The sequence below is a fragment of the Bubalus bubalis genome, chromosome 15 (assembly GCF_019923935.1).
Source record: "Bubalus bubalis isolate 160015118507 breed Murrah chromosome 15, NDDB_SH_1, whole genome shotgun sequence".
Classification (NCBI taxonomy): Eukaryota; Metazoa; Chordata; class Mammalia; order Artiodactyla; family Bovidae; genus Bubalus; species Bubalus bubalis.
Window position 1 is genome coordinate 81,229,105 of NC_059171.1, and position 15,495 is coordinate 81,244,599.

Sequence of the window (15,495 nt, forward strand, 5' to 3'; positions counted from 1 at the left end):
AACTGTTATGTTAAATGTTATGTTCCTCCCTTCAATTCTGTACAGTTTTGCTTCATGTATTTTGGGGCTCTGTTAGTCTAATATATCTTTATAACTGTCATCTTGATGAACTGATCTTTTTTTTTCCATTATAAAATGTCCTTCTTTAATGCTAGTATCAACATGTCTTAAAGTTTATATTTTCTGATATTAGTATAGCCCCTCTAACTCTCTTTTGGTTACTGTTGATGTGGTGTATATTTTTCCAAATTTTTACTATTTGTGTCTTTGAATATAAAATGTGTTTCTTATAGGCATTGTATAGTTGGATCGTGACTTTTTAAAGATCCATTATTCTAAGCTCTACCCTTTAATTGGTGACTTTAATCTATTTACATTTAATGTAATTAATGATATAGTACAGTTATATCTGCTGTCTTGGTATTTGGGCTTCCCTCATAGCTCAGTCAGTAAAGAATCTGCCTGCAGTGCAGGAGACCTGGGTTTGATTCCTGGGTGGGAAGATCCCCTGGAGAAGGAAATGGAAACCCACTCCAGTATTCTTGCCTGGAGAATCCCATGGACAGAGGAGCCTGGTGGGCTACAGTCCCTGGTGTTGCAAGAGTCAAACGTGACTTAGCGACTAAACCACCACCATCTTGATATTTGTTCTCTATGTGTCTTATGTCTTTCTCCCCCTCAATTTCTTCATTATTGTCTTTGTGTGTGTGGTTAGATATTTTACAGTGTACCATTTTAATTCCTTTGTTATTTCTTTGACTATATTTTTTTATTTATTTTCTTAGTGGTTGCCTTTGGGATCACAATTGACATTAATTTGTAACAATCTGATTCAGATTAACATTAAATTAATTTTAATTGTGTTAAAAAATGTTTCTCCTATATAACTGTTTCCCCCTTCTTTATTTATTGCCATAGATTCCATCTCATATAGTGTATCTGTCTACATAGAGTTGTGCTTTTTTTGGTCACACTGTGCTGCTTGTGCGATCTTAGTTCCCTGACCAGGGATTGAACCTAGGCCCTTGACAGTGAAAGCAGAGAGGCCTAACCACTGGACAACCAAGGAATTCCTTATACTCATAGATTTATAATTATTGCTTTATGCTGCTGCTGCTGCTAAGTCGCTTCAGTCATGTCCAACTCTGTGCGATCCCAGAGATGGCAGCCCACCAGGCTCCCCCGTCACTGGGATTCTCCAGGCAAGAACACTGGAGTGGGTTGTCATTTCCTTCTCCAATGCATGAAAGTGAAAAGTGAAAGTGAAGTCGCTCAGTCGTGTCCGACTCTTAGCGACCTCATGGACTGCAGCCTACCAGGCTCCTCCGTCCATGGGATTTGCCAGGCAAGAGTACTGGAGTGGGGTGCCATTGCCTTCTCTGCAGGAGTTTTTAAATCAGATAGAAAAAAGTTACAAAAAGCATTTGTACTTGTCTATGTAGTTGCCTGTGCTGGTGCTTTTATTTTCTTATGTGGATCTGAGTTATCATCTAGTCTTTCATTTCAGCCTAAGGACTCCATTTGGTATTTCTTGGAGGGCAGGGTGTTTGTGACAAACTCTCAGTTTATCTGGAAACGTCTTAATTGCCTCCTTTTTTTTTTTTTTTTTTTTTTTGAGAGATGGTTTTGCCAGATATAGAATTCTTAGTTGGCAGATTTACCTGGTTTATTCTTTCAGCACTTGAACCAACTCATACCACCACCTTCTGGCCTCCATGGTTTCTGGTATGAGATTTTCTGTTAATTTTCCTACTTGGGGTTCTTGAACTTCCTGTATGTGTAGAATACATACATGTTTGTTTGTTTCAGTCAAATTTGGAAAGTTTTCAGTCACAATTTCTTTAAATATTGTTTTGTCCCTTACTTTATTTCTCCTTTGCTCCTGAGAATTTTGTATAGGTTGGTATGCTTAGTGATGTCCCACAGGTCGCTGAGGCTCTGTTAATTTTTCCTCCTTTTTTTGGGGTTTGTTTTGCAGACCAGATGATCTCAATTGACCTAACTTCAAGTTCGCTAATTCTTTCATCTACTTACTCAAACCTGCAGTAGAGCCCTTCAGTAAAATGTTTCATTTCCATTGTTGTACATTTCAACTCCAACATTTCTATTTGGATTCTCTTTGTAATTTCTTTTTATTGACATTCTCTATTTCATGAGACATTATTATACTTTCCTCTAGTTTTTTAGATATTGTGGCACATTGAACATACTTTTTAATTCAATTTTTTATTAAAAGTTTTTTACTTTTAGTGGAGTATAGTTTATTTACAATGTTGTGTGTTAGTTTCTGCTATACAGCAAAGTGAAAGTTATACATACACATACATCCCCTCTTTTAGATCTTTTCCCATGTGACTCATTACAGAGTATTGAGTAGAGTTACCTGTGCTATACAGAAAGTCCTCATTAGTTATCTATTTTATATGTAGTGGTATGTATATATCATATTTAGCCCCTCCTTCTTTAAATTATATTTAGCTAAATTTCCCAGGAGTAGTTCCTATTGATTGGTTCTTTTTATTCCCATTTATAGGCCAGACCCTCTCCTTTCTTTAGATGTCACATAATTTTTTGTTGAAAACTAGACATTTTAAATGATTTGTTGTTGTGGTTGTTCAGTCACTCAGTTGTGTCCAACTCTTTGAGATCCCATGGACTGCAGTATGCCAGGCTTCCCTGTCTTTCACTATCTCCTGGAGTTTGCTCAAACTCATGTCCACTGAGTTGGTGATGCCATCCAACCATCTCATCCTATGTCGCCCCCTTCTCCTGCCTTCAATCTTTCCCAGCATCAGGGTCTTTTCCAATGAGTTGGCCCTTTGCATCAGATGGCCAGAGTACTGGAGCTTCAGCTTCAGCATCAGTCCTTCCAATGAATATTCAGGGTTGATTTCCTTTAGGACTGACTGGATTTAATGAAACAAAGTGGAAACTCTGGACATTAGAGTCCAAGTTTTGTCACTGTTGCTGCTGTGGTAGTTGTATTGGTATAGTGACTTTTCTGAACTAATTCTATCAAGTAAGTCTACTATTTGTCATGGGTAGCCAGCAAAGTTTCTACCTGGTTAGCTCAGTGGTCAGATAAATGACTGGACAGAAATTTCCTTAAGTGTCTGGAACCAATAATTGTTCAGTTGCTCAGTCATGTCTGACTCTTTTTGACCCTATGGACTGCAGCATACCAGGCTTCCCTGTCCTTCACAGTCTCTTAAGAGTTTGCTCAAACTCATGTCCATTGAATCCGTGATACCATCCAACCCCTTTATCCTCTGTTGTCCCCTTCTCCTCCTGCCTTCAGTCTTTCAAAGCATCAGGGTCTTTGCCAATTAGTTGACTGTTCACATCAGGTGGCCAAAGTACTGGTGCTTCAGCTTCAGCATCAGTCCTTCCAATGAATATTCAGGACTGATTTCCTCTAGGATTGACTGGTTCAATCTCCCTGCTGTCCAAGGGATACTCTCAAGAGTCTTCTCCAGTACCACAGTTCTAAAGCATCAATTCTTCAGAGCTCAGCCTTCTTTATGGTTCCACTCTCACATCCATACATGACTACTGGAAAAACCGTAGCTTTTACTAGAGAGACCTTTGCTGGCCAAGTGATGTCTCTGCTTTTCAATACACTGTCTAGGTTTGTCATAGTTTTTCTTCCAAGGAGCAAGTATCTTTTAATTTCATAACCAATAAATCTCTATCTTTTTCTAAGCATGCTTCAGAATTCAGCTAGGCAATTTACAACTCTGCTTCAGGCTTCAACTGTGCACAGAGCCTCAAGGTTAGCCAGAGGTGAGCACTTAGGGCTTTTTCTGGTCTTTCATGAGTATACACTGTCCTACTTATGTTCGGGATTTTCTGTATTCTGGAAATAAGTGCTGTGCCGTGCTTAGTCGCTCAGTCGTGTCCGATTCTTTGCGACCCCCATAGAACGTATAGCCCGCCAGGATCCTCTGTCCATGGGGATTTTCCAGGCAATACCGGAGTGGGTTGCCATGCCCTCCTCCAGGGAATTTTCTCAACCCAGAGATGAAACCCAGGTCTCCTGCATTGCAGGCAGATTCTTCACAGTCTGAGCGCCCTGTGGACATAGTATTCCTCTTTCTTCCTTTCCAACTTTTTGGTTAGTCTATTACTTGCGCCAGTTGTTCTCCATTGCCTCGGGGAAATTACAACACTTGCCAGAATTGCCTTCAACAGTCTTGGGGGTTAGGCTAACAGCCCTGGACAAGCTGAGTATGCTTGGCAAGTGGGGTTTACAGGGGACCATCAGACTGGTTAAATAATGGCAATTCTTTGCAATGAAGGTGTTCTTCCACCGCTCCAAGTCGGGAAATACTGTTGGACGAAAGCGTGCAATAAAGCGGTGGATTCCGGGTTATGGGCATTTAGGCGTAGGCGCGCAGCACAGCTGAGCCTTGGAGAGATCAGCCGCGGGACTAGGGTAACCAGGTAGTTGGGCGTTGTCACGGCAACAGAGAGACACAACACCGACTTGCACAACCGTAGGTTTCCACGACGACTGGAGTAGCACCGCGATGCGGTGCGCGGCCTTGAAGGGCAGAGCCCACCCCCCGCCCCGCCCCGCCCCGCCCCCTCACACGCCTCCCGGCTATCGCGAGGTTTAATATCCTTTGCCGCCGCAGAGGCCGATGGGAGCGGTGGCCGCGCTGAAGAGGGCCAAGATGGCGGCGGCGGCGGCTACGCTTCGCGCGGCGATGGTGGGCCCGCGGGGCACGGGGCTGCCGGGAGCGCGGGCCCGAGGTCTGCTGTGTGGCGCGCGGCCCGGGCAGCTCCCACTACGGACACCCCAGGTGAGCTCTGGCCCTGAAACTGGCCGCCGGGCGGCCCCGCATCCCGCTGAAGGTCACCGCGGGGAGGCTCCCGGCGCGGGCTTTGGCAGCGCGGGAGCGGCCTCCGCACCCGGGCCCCCGCCCCGGCCGGACCCCCGCCGCCTGCTGACCTTGGGCGCCTGGGAGCAGGGCTAGTCTCCACTCCTCCGAGCAGCACAAGGGCCTGATGCCGAGCGTGGGGGGCTGCGGGGCGGGCTCGCCGCCGGCTCGGGACCGGGGCCTTCCCCGGGGGTCGCGCCGAGGCTCGCTCCGGCCCCAGCCTCCCAGACTGGGCCTGCGTCCTGAACTGACCTCAGCAACTGCTTGTGACCTTGGCCTGTCCCCGCACCCTTGCTCACTTCGGCTTGATTCCCGGCCCAGGATCCAAGATCACGCCTCACATCTCCTCCTCGGGGACAGAGCGGGTCGAGGGGTCCGCGGCGGGGAGGGCAGTGGCGCGCGAGGTGGCCGGTGTTGGGTGCATGAGAGTCAGATCCCCAGGTAGGGCTGGGTGGTGTTCTGAAAGGCGCTGAGCGGGACTCTTGCAGGCAGTGTCGTTGTCGTCGAAGTCTGGCCTGTCCCGGGGCCGGAAAGTGATTCTGTCAGCGCTGGGCATGCTGGCGGCAGGGGGTGCAGGGCTGGCAGTGGCTCTGCATTCTGCCGTGAGTGCTAGTGACCTGGAGCTGCACCCTCCCAGCTATCCGTGGTCCCACCGTGGCCTCCTCTCCTCCCTGGACCACACCAGGTGTGTGGCTGGCTGGGGGAGTTTATGGGTGGACCGGGTGGGGTAGAATCCTTGGCGCCCCTAACCCTGTCTCTCTCTCCAGCATCCGGAGGGGTTTCCAGGTGTACAAGCAGGTGTGCTCCTCCTGCCACAGCATGGACTACGTGGCCTACCGCCACCTGGTGGGCGTGTGCTACACAGAGGATGAAGCCAAGGCGCTGGCTGAGGAGGTGGGCACTGGGCATGCAAAGGACCCAAGGATTGGGGCTCCTGCTGTGCTGGACAGCAGGGTTGTGATGAGTCTCTCGGTGGCAGGTAGAGGTTCAGGACGGCCCCAATGAAGATGGGGAGATGTTCATGCGCCCAGGGAAGCTGTCTGACTACTTCCCCAAACCATACCCCAACCCTGAGGCTGCGCGTGCAGCCAACAACGGAGCACTGCCCCCTGACCTCAGCTACATCGTGCGAGCTAGGTAAGGGGCTGCCTGCAGGGTGGTGTGGGGAGTGAGAAAGGCCCACCTCATGCCAGAGGTTGAGGACACCCCAATCTGGTCCCAGGCACGGTGGTGAGGACTACGTCTTTTCCTTGCTCACCGGCTACTGTGAGCCGCCCACTGGGGTGTCGCTGCGAGAAGGCCTCTACTTCAACCCTTATTTTCCTGGCCAGGCCATTGGCATGGCCCCTCCAATCTACAATGAGGTCTTGGAGTTTGATGATGGTGAGAGGCCCCCACCGTGGGGATGGGCAAATTGGGTCCTGCTTTCCCTGTTTTCTTGCCCCAAGAGGTCTTGCACCTTCCTTGGTTTGGGGCACTATGTATGTGTATGGAGAAGCATGGGTCATATTCATACCATCTATATACTGGGGGTAGGGGTTGGGTCTCATCCCTTTTGAAGCTTTGGGCAGGGACCCCCTCGGACAGCCCTTAGACCACTTGTCCTTGACTCAGGCACCCCAGCTACCATGTCCCAGGTAGCCAAGGACGTGTGTACCTTCCTGCGCTGGGCAGCTGAACCAGAACACGACCATCGCAAACGCATGGGGCTCAAGGTGAAGGGACTGGGCCGAGGGGCACGGTGGGCCTGGGGACAGGCTGGGAGCTGAGCAGGGGTTCTTTCTGCCTCCCTCCTCTGAGCCTGCCTCATCCCCAGATGCTGCTGATGATGGGCTTGCTTCTGCCCCTGGTCTACGCCATGAAGCGGCATAAGTGGTCAGTCCTCAAGAGCCGAAAGCTGGCCTATCGGCCACCCAAGTGACCCTACCCGCTGTCTTTGCTGTCCTGAGCTTCAAGGTCCTCAGGCCCGGGAGCCACACTGGGCCTGCTGAGGTCTCAGGCAGCCCTCCTGGCCAAGCCCCTCTTCCTCTGGGACAAGAGGGGGAGGGGCAGGAGCTGGGGCTCTAGTTTCAGATCGTTCAGCGCCCACTGTGGAAATAAATTAAGTTTCTCAACACACCTACCTGAACTATCGTGTGATGGGAGTATAGGTTTGCAGGGGACTCTGGGCTTCTCAAGTGGTGGTAGTGGTAAAGGACCCACCACATGAGGGTTCAATCCCTGGGTCGGGGAGATCCTCTGTAGGAGGGCATGGCAACCCACTCCAGTATTTTTGCCTGGAGAATCCCATAGACAGAGGACCCTGGCGGGCTACAGTCTATGGGACCACAAGAATTAGACACAACTGAAGCAACACACACACACACACACACAAAAATGGGACTGGGACCCTTGCCCTGAGAGCTCCCGGGGGTGCCCAGTGTAGTATGGTCAGGATTGCCCTGCACAGACTGTTGGCTGAGAGTCCAGTCAGCACTGAATATAGGACAGGAAGCAGAGAACTGGAAAATAGCAACATTAATTAGAGTGGCGAGTACTTGGTCACAGGTGAAAAGGGGGTCCTGAGCCCTGCTGCAGTAATCAGAGTCAAGTGAAAGCACTTGACTTTCATCCTGAGGACAGCAGGGAGCCCTGGTGCGTATCAACCAGGGAGAGGCTGGCCTCAAGTAGGAGCTGCAAGAGTTGATCCTAGGACTGGGGCTGGCTGGGAGAGGCGGGCAGCTCTCAGCCCTGCCAAGAAACAGGCAGGCAGAGGCCAGTGGAAGGAGCTTCTGGTCTCTTGGCTGGGCAGCTGGAGGTGCTTGCTGTAAACAGAATGGTCCCCATCTCTGAGGGGATGGCCCCTCCTGGCAGTCCACAGGGTGGCTGGGAGTGTCCAGGTTTACACAGCCATGGACCTGTCAGTGGGTGGAGGTCCAGGGCGGTGCTTCTTGGCACTGGCCTGTGGCCCTGGCCAGGGCTCTTTGCTTCAGAGCTTTTCTTGTCCCCAAGCAGGGAGTGTGAGGGGCAGTAGGGTGGGAGCAGCCTAGAGGAGAGGCGGCCAGGGTGGGGAGGGTGAGCGCTGAGAGGAGGGCAGGGTGTGTGTCTGAAGGGCCAGCCCAGGGGTCAGCAGATGGGGGGTGCCCTGCCCACCCTTGGTACCTTGGGTGCCAGGCCCCCATGCCTTGTGACCTGCATTCCAAGTGTGCTCTTCGGTAGCCTCCTGGGCTCCACTGGGAAGGCCCCACCCACCCAAGACTGCCAGGGTTCCTCTCAGAGGGCTCTCTGCCCTCCATCCTCCCAGGCTGCAGGAAGGCACAGTGAAAGGGCACGTGGCCAGCTCAGAAGTGTCTTTAATGACTCCAGCGAGCAATCAGCAGGGGTTCCCTGAGAGGTTCAGGAGGGGGTCCAGGGACCTTGGGCCTGGAAGGGAAGGGCCATCCTCTCTCCGCGTGACCTGGAAGGAGGGGAAGATGGGTCATTCTGCTTGTTCTGTCCTGTCCCCTCCCCGCCTTTGCTCCTGGTACCTTTGGGAGCTGCTGGGTGGAGGCTGTGGGAAGGGGGTCCCAAGCACAGGGCCTCTGGGTGCTGCACATCTCACAGCCAGGGCGGCTTGGGGCGTTGATGAAGGTGCACGATGGGCAGGGCCAGCCGGGCTAGGGAGGTGAGCACACGGTTGCTGCTCACCCGCTTTCAATACCCACAGTGCCAAGGCCACCCAGCCCAGTCCCTGCTCACCTGAAGGGGGCTGGGCAGGCTGGAGCTGGTTGGCTGAGGGGTTGGGGGCAGCCCCAGTGACTGTGGGAACAGGCGGCCTAGTTCCCCATCCACCTTCTGGGGACGCTGAGGACTGCGTCCTGCGACAGAGGGGGTGAGACTCGGGACCGTGGCGGGCTGCACTCCACCTTCCTCATCCCGCCCCAATCAAGGACTGACCTGGGGCTTCTCGGGGAGCTGAGAGCAGGTAGAGGAAAGCAGGGTCTCCATCCCGCCGGACCCCATAGAAAGCGAGGCTGTGTTCAGGGACACACAGGCACCTCCCGATGACCCAGCGCTGCACAGCCGGTGGGAAGCCAAACTCTGAGAACACCTGGGGCCAGAGTGTCAGAGTGTCACCCAGGCCGCCTCCCGCCACCCCCCACCCGGGTTCCCCAGACCACGTGCTCGCCTGCTCCTGGAGGGCCCTGATGGTGCAGTGGGGGTGAACCTGCAGTGAGACATGGGCAGAGGATGCAGCGTCTTCAACTGTGACCTGGAGCCTGGGCCAGAATGGAGGTCACAGGTTAAGGATGGGGGACCTGAGAGGCCTGGGGGTCCGGGTGAGAAAGAGGTCCCAGGCCTTACCTGATGGGGCCAGGAGGAAAGTAGGCCTCCTGGAGCTGGACCCTGAGGGCCACATGACGCTGTGCCAGGATGGCTGCTGCTTGGGCTGCTCCCTTCTCATCCCCACCCTCTACGGCCCGGGTCAGGCGCCCTGCCAGCTCTTCTGCAGGGGAAGAGAGAGCCATTGCAACCCCACACTGGCTACTTCCCCCAGCCCCTCCGGCCACCTGCCTTTACCTTTCTCCATCAAGTCTCCAGGGCTCCAAGGAAGATCCACCTTGGGCTTGGGGGCCTTGGGTGTGGGCACTTCAAGGGGACTAGGCGGGGAGACAGGGCGCGTTTCTGGGCCTAGGGCTGGGGGCAAGCTGTCACTGCCTAGGAGGAAAGATGTGGGGTGGGCTGGTGGTCTCTTTGAGATCTGGCCCCCCACAGAGTACACACCAGATCTGGTCCCCCACAGAGTACACACCCAGGCCTCTGCTGTTTCACCTCAGGCTTCCAGTACCTTTGTCTCCCCCCTCCTCAGCTCAGCCCATGCCAGGGCCTTGCCTTGGCCCAGTCTTGGCCCCTGCACACCCCGGAGGTCCGTGCTGACTCCACTCAGAGTTGCACTTGGCTCTTTCTTGGGCTCTGGAGTCCTTCTGGCCTCCTTTGCTGCCCAGTCCCACCTGCAGCCCTCCTCCACAGGGGCTGGGCCACCTCTCTTGGCCTGTATAAGCCCTCTCAGCCAGCCAAGAAGCTCCCTGGGCCTCACAGCAGAACCAGCGGAAGTCTCCAGGAGTCCTGCAGTCAAGGTGGCCTCCTTTCAGGGAACTCGGACGTCTCTCCTGGCTCTGCCATCAGCACAGAGCACTCTGGGCTGATCCCATTCCAAACAACCCCTCTCCAGCTGGTGCTTGCCCTGAGCGTGCCACCGGCTCCCTTTCTTACCTCCCACTTACGCCCTGCCCATGTGGTGCAGATGCAGTTCCTTTGCTTCAATATTGTGAGCCATCTGCCCACTCAGATAAGCAGGGCTCCCGAGCACCCAGCACCAGGCCTGCCTGGAATCTCTAAGGCCTTGAAGGAGTGCTTACTACAGGTGCAGAATACACATGTGGTGAACCAACCAACCAATGTATGCATGAAAGAAAAGTGTCTTTCTCCCTCCGCAGATGCTGCTGTCTGGACCTCTCTTCCATCTCACTGGGTGCTTTTTGCTCACCAGCTCACCTGTAGCATCTGTGAACTCCTTCCCTGATGCACTGGCTGCCTGCCTGACCCTCTCCTTGTTTCTGTCTTCTAGTGACCTTGGTTGACCTTTTCTACCCCCAACTTTTCCTCTTCAGAACCCAAGCTCCTTCTACCTCCTTTCCCTCCCACATGTTTTAAGAACCTGACAACTTCTATGCTCTCCCAAACAGGCCCTCTGCAGTGTCTGTTCCTTCCAGCTTCTCAACCATTAACTTTTCCATTCAAACCTCCAGGAAATCCAGCCAAGTCCTCTCCTAAGCATCTCTGGAAACATCCTTCCTCCCTCCAGGCCTGTCTGCATCACCCACACGAATGCAAGGCTCCACCAGTTTTCAGAAACTTGAATCTGAGCCTGTCACTCTCCCACTGAGTATCTTCCACGCTTCTGATAGTCTTGTCTTCTCACCCCGGTCCTGAGGGTCTGCATACACTGCCCCTCCACACCTGTCTGGCACTGCCTTCGGTCTCTGTTCCTTTTCTCTACTTCCTCACTCCTGGGAGTGCTCCCAGAACCCCAGCAGTGGGCAATAGGGGCTCAGCTTTCCCCATTACTGCCCCCATCCAAGCCTGGGGGGTTGGGGCTACTCCTGCCCTCTTGCAGAACAAACACTGGCCCTGGCCTGGTGAATCTTTACTCCAGGGCACTGACCATTCTGTCCTTCCACGGTAGCATCTCGGACTAGGGCTGCCCACTGCTGAGCTTCCTGAGGGTTGGCGAAGTGCAGGCTGAGAGTCCCAGGCCCTCCCGGTGGAGGCTGCAGCTCATGCTGGCAGGGGCCTCGGACTGTGTAGGAGACTGACTCCAAGGGCCACTCCAAACTGACCTGAGGAGAGGGACAGTCCAGGCTCAGTGCCTCCCCCAGCACATACTGCATGATAATCAAAGGAATACAAGGTAACGTTTGTCGACTACTTACAACGTCCTAAGCCTTTTACTAGTGTTATTTTATGAAACCCTCACAGTAATCCTACAAAGGGAAGTACCAGCATTATCCCCATTTTACAGACAAGGAAACAGAAGCAAGGAAAAGATAACGGCACGCGGCTAGCAAACGGAAAAGCCTGGCTTCAGGCTCAGCGGCCAGGCCGCGCGCCCCCGCCGGCCCCACTCACCGCCCCGGGGCTCGCGCCCAGCATTTCCAGCCGGAAGCGCCCTGGTCGCTCGGGGTCCGCACTCAGCTGCAGCCTCCGCGGCTGGGCCGCCACGTCCAGGCCGGCGCCCAGTGGCCTCACCGCGACATGCACGGCCAGGAGCACCGCGGCCGAGCCAGGGTCCGAGCCCGCGGCTGTGCCGCCCGCCGGCGGCGCCATCTCCGGTCCGGCCCCCGCACTGCACCCCCGAGCCCGCTTCCGTGGCCTTGGGTCTTTGAACGCCTACACCGGCCGGAAACTGTAACCACGAGCCTGGGGTTCCGGGCGCTGCCCGAGCGTCGGAGCCGTCTGCCGCTCCCGCTTCGCCCACGATGGCGCTTGGCCCGAAGGTCTCCCGACAAAAGCGGGTGAGGCTGGGCTTGGAGGCCTGTACTCCAGGCAGAGCGTCAGAGACGCCAGCACCGGCCACGAATGGAAGGCCCTAGAGGCTCGGGTTGGGGCTGAGCTCGGCGGTCCTTATGAACCCAGTATCTGACTCCTAAGCCGAACGCTACTCCGGAGCCCCTTCTGGGCCGCAGCCCACCTCCCGCCGCTCACGCGGTAGCCTCACTAGTCCACTAGGCCCTCCGGGGAACTGGGAAGCCACTGGGGCGGGGCCTCGAGGGCCGCGGCCAATAAACGCTAGGGTGGGAGGAGGGTTCGCACGGCCGGAGAAGATGACGGACAGGGGTCGTATCCAGTAGGAGCGGACATCGGGACTGAGCGGCGGATGCCACCCCCAATGACTGTGCGAGCTCCCAGTTCCGACGGCTGGAGCGGGCCATTCAGACGCGTGGGGCCGGACCTGGCAGACGCTTGTTGTTGTCCGGCTCCGGGAGGCAGAGGTCGTTCGCTCGCTTGCTCGGGCCCTCTGTGGCGGTCGGCGGACAAGTCGGTCGCGATAGTAGGGCGCCGTGCAGGGGCGAGGCTATGTCGCGGTGGCAGTCCGCAGGGGCCGGCAGGGCCAGGAGTAACGGGACGTCGCCGCGGAGCTTCTTCCCCCGGATACAGTGCGGCCCGAGTGGAGGCCGCGGCGCCTCCGCCCGTTCTTGAGAAGCCCGCGCCGCGCAAGGCCCACCCCGCCTTTTCAGCCGCACCGACGCCCATCGACCTGACCCTGCCGAGTCTGGCCCGGCCCGATTGAGCGCGGCGCAAGCAGGTAGGTGTACGCCCTGTGCCCGGCGGCGACCCGGGCTGTCCGGACTACAGTGCCCAGCGGGCTTCGCGCCGGCGCGCATGCGCGCACCCCGAGGCGCACGGCTGCCTGGGACGCGTAGTTCCTGCGCCCCGGCTGGAGTTTCCCCCGAGACCCGGCGGACTCTGGGGCGCCCTAGCGGCCTGTCTGGCCGACACTCCGGGGGCCTCAGGGCTTCTCTCCGCCCTCTCTCATACTTTTGAAGGAAAACGGAGGAGCTCATGGTTTCCTCTCTCCCTCACTAGAAAGCCGTCTGTAGAACAGGGAAGAGCGCCGCGTCCAGGCGACGGCAGAGCCGAGCCCCAGATGTCCTGGTTCCTTACCGGAAGCGGGTTTTCACTTTGGCCAGAGGGAAACTGCAGGAGTCACGCCCCTTCGCGGACTCCCGGGGCTCTCCTTGGTGGGATGGAGAGTGTTGAGGGAGAGACTAACCCACCGTCCTCGGGGTTAGCAGGATCCCCGGTGGGTCCCCCAGCCTGGCCAAAGAACTCCTGTGAGGTGCAGGAGGTGTAGCTGAGCTGGGCCTGGACTTGCCGGTCTTACCGTTTCTCCCGCCAGTGCTGAAGGGCTGGAAGCAGGCTGTAGAAGGGGCCCAAGTTGTTTACAGCAGCACCTCTTACCGCAAGGAGGTCTGAAAGTGGAACCCCACGGGCCAGATTCCCATGGACTGATCTCCGTCCTCAGGCAGCACTAGCCCCTGGAGCACAGAACCCTTCCCGAGGACATGAAGCTGCTGGAGAACTCCAGCTTCGAGGCCATCAACTCGCAGCTGACCGTGGAGACGGGAGATGCACATATCATTGGCAGGTGAGGTTGGGGCTCTGGGGGCTGGCCTCTTAGGGGCCACTCTGCACTGGTTCTGGTTGAGCATGGGAGGTGGCATGCTCCACGGTCCTGCCCGCGTCTCTAGGATCGAGAGCTACTCGTGTAAGATGGCGGGTGACGACAAGCACATGTTCAAGCAGTTCTGCCAGGAGGGCCAGCCACATGTGCTGGAGGCTCTGTCCCCACCCCAGACCTCAGGCCTCAGCCCCAGCAGGTGAGTGGGAGCAGGGCCTGCCTATGGGGGACTGGTGAATGGGCCAGCACTGGGCTGACACTTGTCTCTGTGCAGACTGAGTAAGAGCCAAGGTGGCGAGGATGAGGGCCCCCTCAGCGACAAGTGCAGCCGCAAGACCCTCTTCTACCTGATTGCCACGCTCAATGAGTCCTTCCGGCCGGACTACGACTTCAGCACAGCCCGCAGCCATGAGTTCAGCCGGGAGCCCAGCCTCAGCTGGGTGAGGGTGGGGTTGGGGAAGGGACCTGCAGGCCCACAGCCATCCCAGGTGTCCTCCCTAACTTAGCGTGCTCAGCCCGGTTCATTCCTGCTGCCGGGCTCCTCGTCAGCCCCAACTGTGACCATCCTAGGTGGTGAATGCAGTCAACTGCAGCCTGTTCTCAGCTGTCCGGGAGGACTTCAAGGCCCTGAAGCCACAACTGTGGAACGCGGTGGATGAGGAGATCTGTCTGGCTGAATGCGACATCTACAGGTGGGCTGGCGTCCCTGCATGGGGCGGGGGTCCTGGGTCTCTGTGGCACTGGGATCTCATGCCACGTCTCACCCCCCACCCCGCCCCAGCTACAACCCAGACTTGGACTCAGACCCTTTTGGGGAAGATGGCAGCCTCTGGTCCTTCAACTACTTCTTCTACAACAAGCGGCTGAAACGGATTGTTTTCTTCAGCTGCCGCTCTATCAGGTTGGCTGGCACCTGTCTCCCTCCGTCCCCTACCTCCCTGTTTGGCCCACACACCTTTTCCCCACCCCATTCCTAACTTTCTCCTTCTCGGACATCCTCTCTGGAGTCAGCAGTAGGCTGGGGGCAGGCGATTTTAAGACTGGTCTCCCCTCCCCCCAGTGGATCCACCTACACTCCCTCGGAGGCAGGCAATGAGCTGGACATGGAGCTCGGGGAGGAAGATGAAGAGGAGGAGGAAGAGAGTGGAGGTGGAGGCAGCGAGGGTGGGCCTGAGGAGCCTGGAACCATGGAAGAGGACAGGTGTGAGATCGCCCCAGCAGCCTCCCTCCATGGACCCTGGGGTGGGCAGGGCAGGGCAGGGCCCGCTCTGCCTGGGCTCCTGGGTGTGGGCTCCTCAAAGCTCACTGCACGCCACCCTTTGTGCAGGGTCCCGGTGATCTGTATGTGAAGAGAAGAAGCAGAGGCCCTAGCTTCACCCAGCTTCGACCAGGGCCTGGACCTGCCCACCTGAGGGCCCAGGTCCCGGCGCTGCCACAGCACCAGCCCACCCTAGGCCATGCCTGCCTAGCCCTTGGCTCTAGCCTGTGGCTGTCTACTCACCGCCACAGGCTGCTGCTGCCCACTGTGGCTGGACTAGACAGCACAGCGCCTGGTGGGAAGAGCCACTGCCCTGCTCACACAAACTGACACTGGCAGGGGCTGCTGGACCGCAGAGTTTATTTTTGTATTTTGTGTGGGCTCAGGCCTGGGCCTTCACACTCCAGCCTAAACGGCCGGAGACCCAGCAAGTGGTCCCAGGGCTCATCTGCCCACTTGTACCCCGCCACCTTGCCCATTGGGCAGCGTGCACTGAGTGTCACTTTGCTGCAGCTGGTTTGTTTCCAATAAAAGTTTCTGTGACTTAGTGTGGACCTAGACTCACGAGGCGTCAGGGTGGGGCCTGCGTCGAGGGCGGGGCCTGCTGCGGCTGGTATCCTAGCAACGGTCTTCGGGGCTGTTGAGCTGCCTGG

At 56.1% G+C, this 15,495-nt stretch overlaps 3 protein-coding genes across 6 annotated transcripts; 2 read left to right on the forward strand and 1 right to left on the reverse strand.

The window, feature by feature from the left end:
- Positions 1–4,634: 4,634 nt before the first annotated feature.
- LOC102393946 (cytochrome c1, heme protein, mitochondrial) lies at positions 4,635–7,001 on the forward strand. Of its 2 annotated transcripts, none has more exons than XM_044928441.1 (7): positions 4,635–4,805; positions 5,372–5,568; positions 5,651–5,781; positions 5,867–6,020; positions 6,106–6,266; positions 6,498–6,598; positions 6,700–7,001. In XM_044928441.1, exons 1-7 carry the CDS (start codon positions 4,644–4,646, stop codon positions 6,802–6,804), a joined length of 1,011 nt encoding a protein of 336 aa, XP_044784376.1. In that variant the 5' UTR covers positions 4,635–4,643; the 3' UTR covers positions 6,805–7,001. The 2 variants fall into 2 exon arrangements, with proteins under 2 accessions (XP_044784376.1, XP_025121395.2); XM_025265610.2 differs by having other exon boundaries at positions 4,636–4,805; positions 5,651–5,777; positions 5,863–6,020.
- A 1,196-nt stretch (positions 7,002–8,197) lies between these two features.
- On the reverse strand, positions 8,198–12,350 carry SHARPIN (SHANK associated RH domain interactor). Of its 2 annotated transcripts, XM_006041088.3 has the most exons (9): positions 11,532–12,350; positions 11,068–11,242; positions 9,423–9,560; positions 9,207–9,348; positions 9,031–9,121; positions 8,799–8,952; positions 8,601–8,719; positions 8,390–8,518; positions 8,198–8,319 (listed from the first exon to the last, which is right to left on the reverse strand). In XM_006041088.3, the coding sequence occupies exons 1-9, from the start codon at positions 11,727–11,729 to the stop codon at positions 8,236–8,238; spliced, it is 1,230 nt and encodes a 409-aa protein (XP_006041150.3). In that variant the 5' UTR covers positions 11,730–12,350; the 3' UTR covers positions 8,198–8,235. The 2 variants fall into 2 exon arrangements, with proteins under 2 accessions (XP_006041150.3, XP_044784371.1); XM_044928436.1 differs by lacking the exon at positions 8,390–8,518.
- A 20-nt stretch (positions 12,351–12,370) lies between these two features.
- On the forward strand, positions 12,371–15,390 carry MAF1 (MAF1 homolog, negative regulator of RNA polymerase III). 2 transcript variants are annotated; one of them, XM_006041086.3, is made up of 8 exons: positions 12,373–12,708; positions 13,429–13,551; positions 13,655–13,783; positions 13,859–14,024; positions 14,155–14,276; positions 14,366–14,485; positions 14,645–14,785; positions 14,912–15,390. In XM_006041086.3, exons 2-8 carry the CDS (start codon positions 13,469–13,471, stop codon positions 14,931–14,933), a joined length of 783 nt encoding a protein of 260 aa, XP_006041148.1. In that variant the 5' UTR covers positions 12,373–12,708; positions 13,429–13,468; the 3' UTR covers positions 14,934–15,390. The 2 variants fall into 2 exon arrangements, with proteins under 2 accessions (XP_025121396.1, XP_006041148.1); XM_025265611.2 differs by lacking the exon at positions 14,645–14,785 and having other exon boundaries at positions 12,371–12,708.
- Positions 15,391–15,495: the final 105 nt, after the last annotated feature.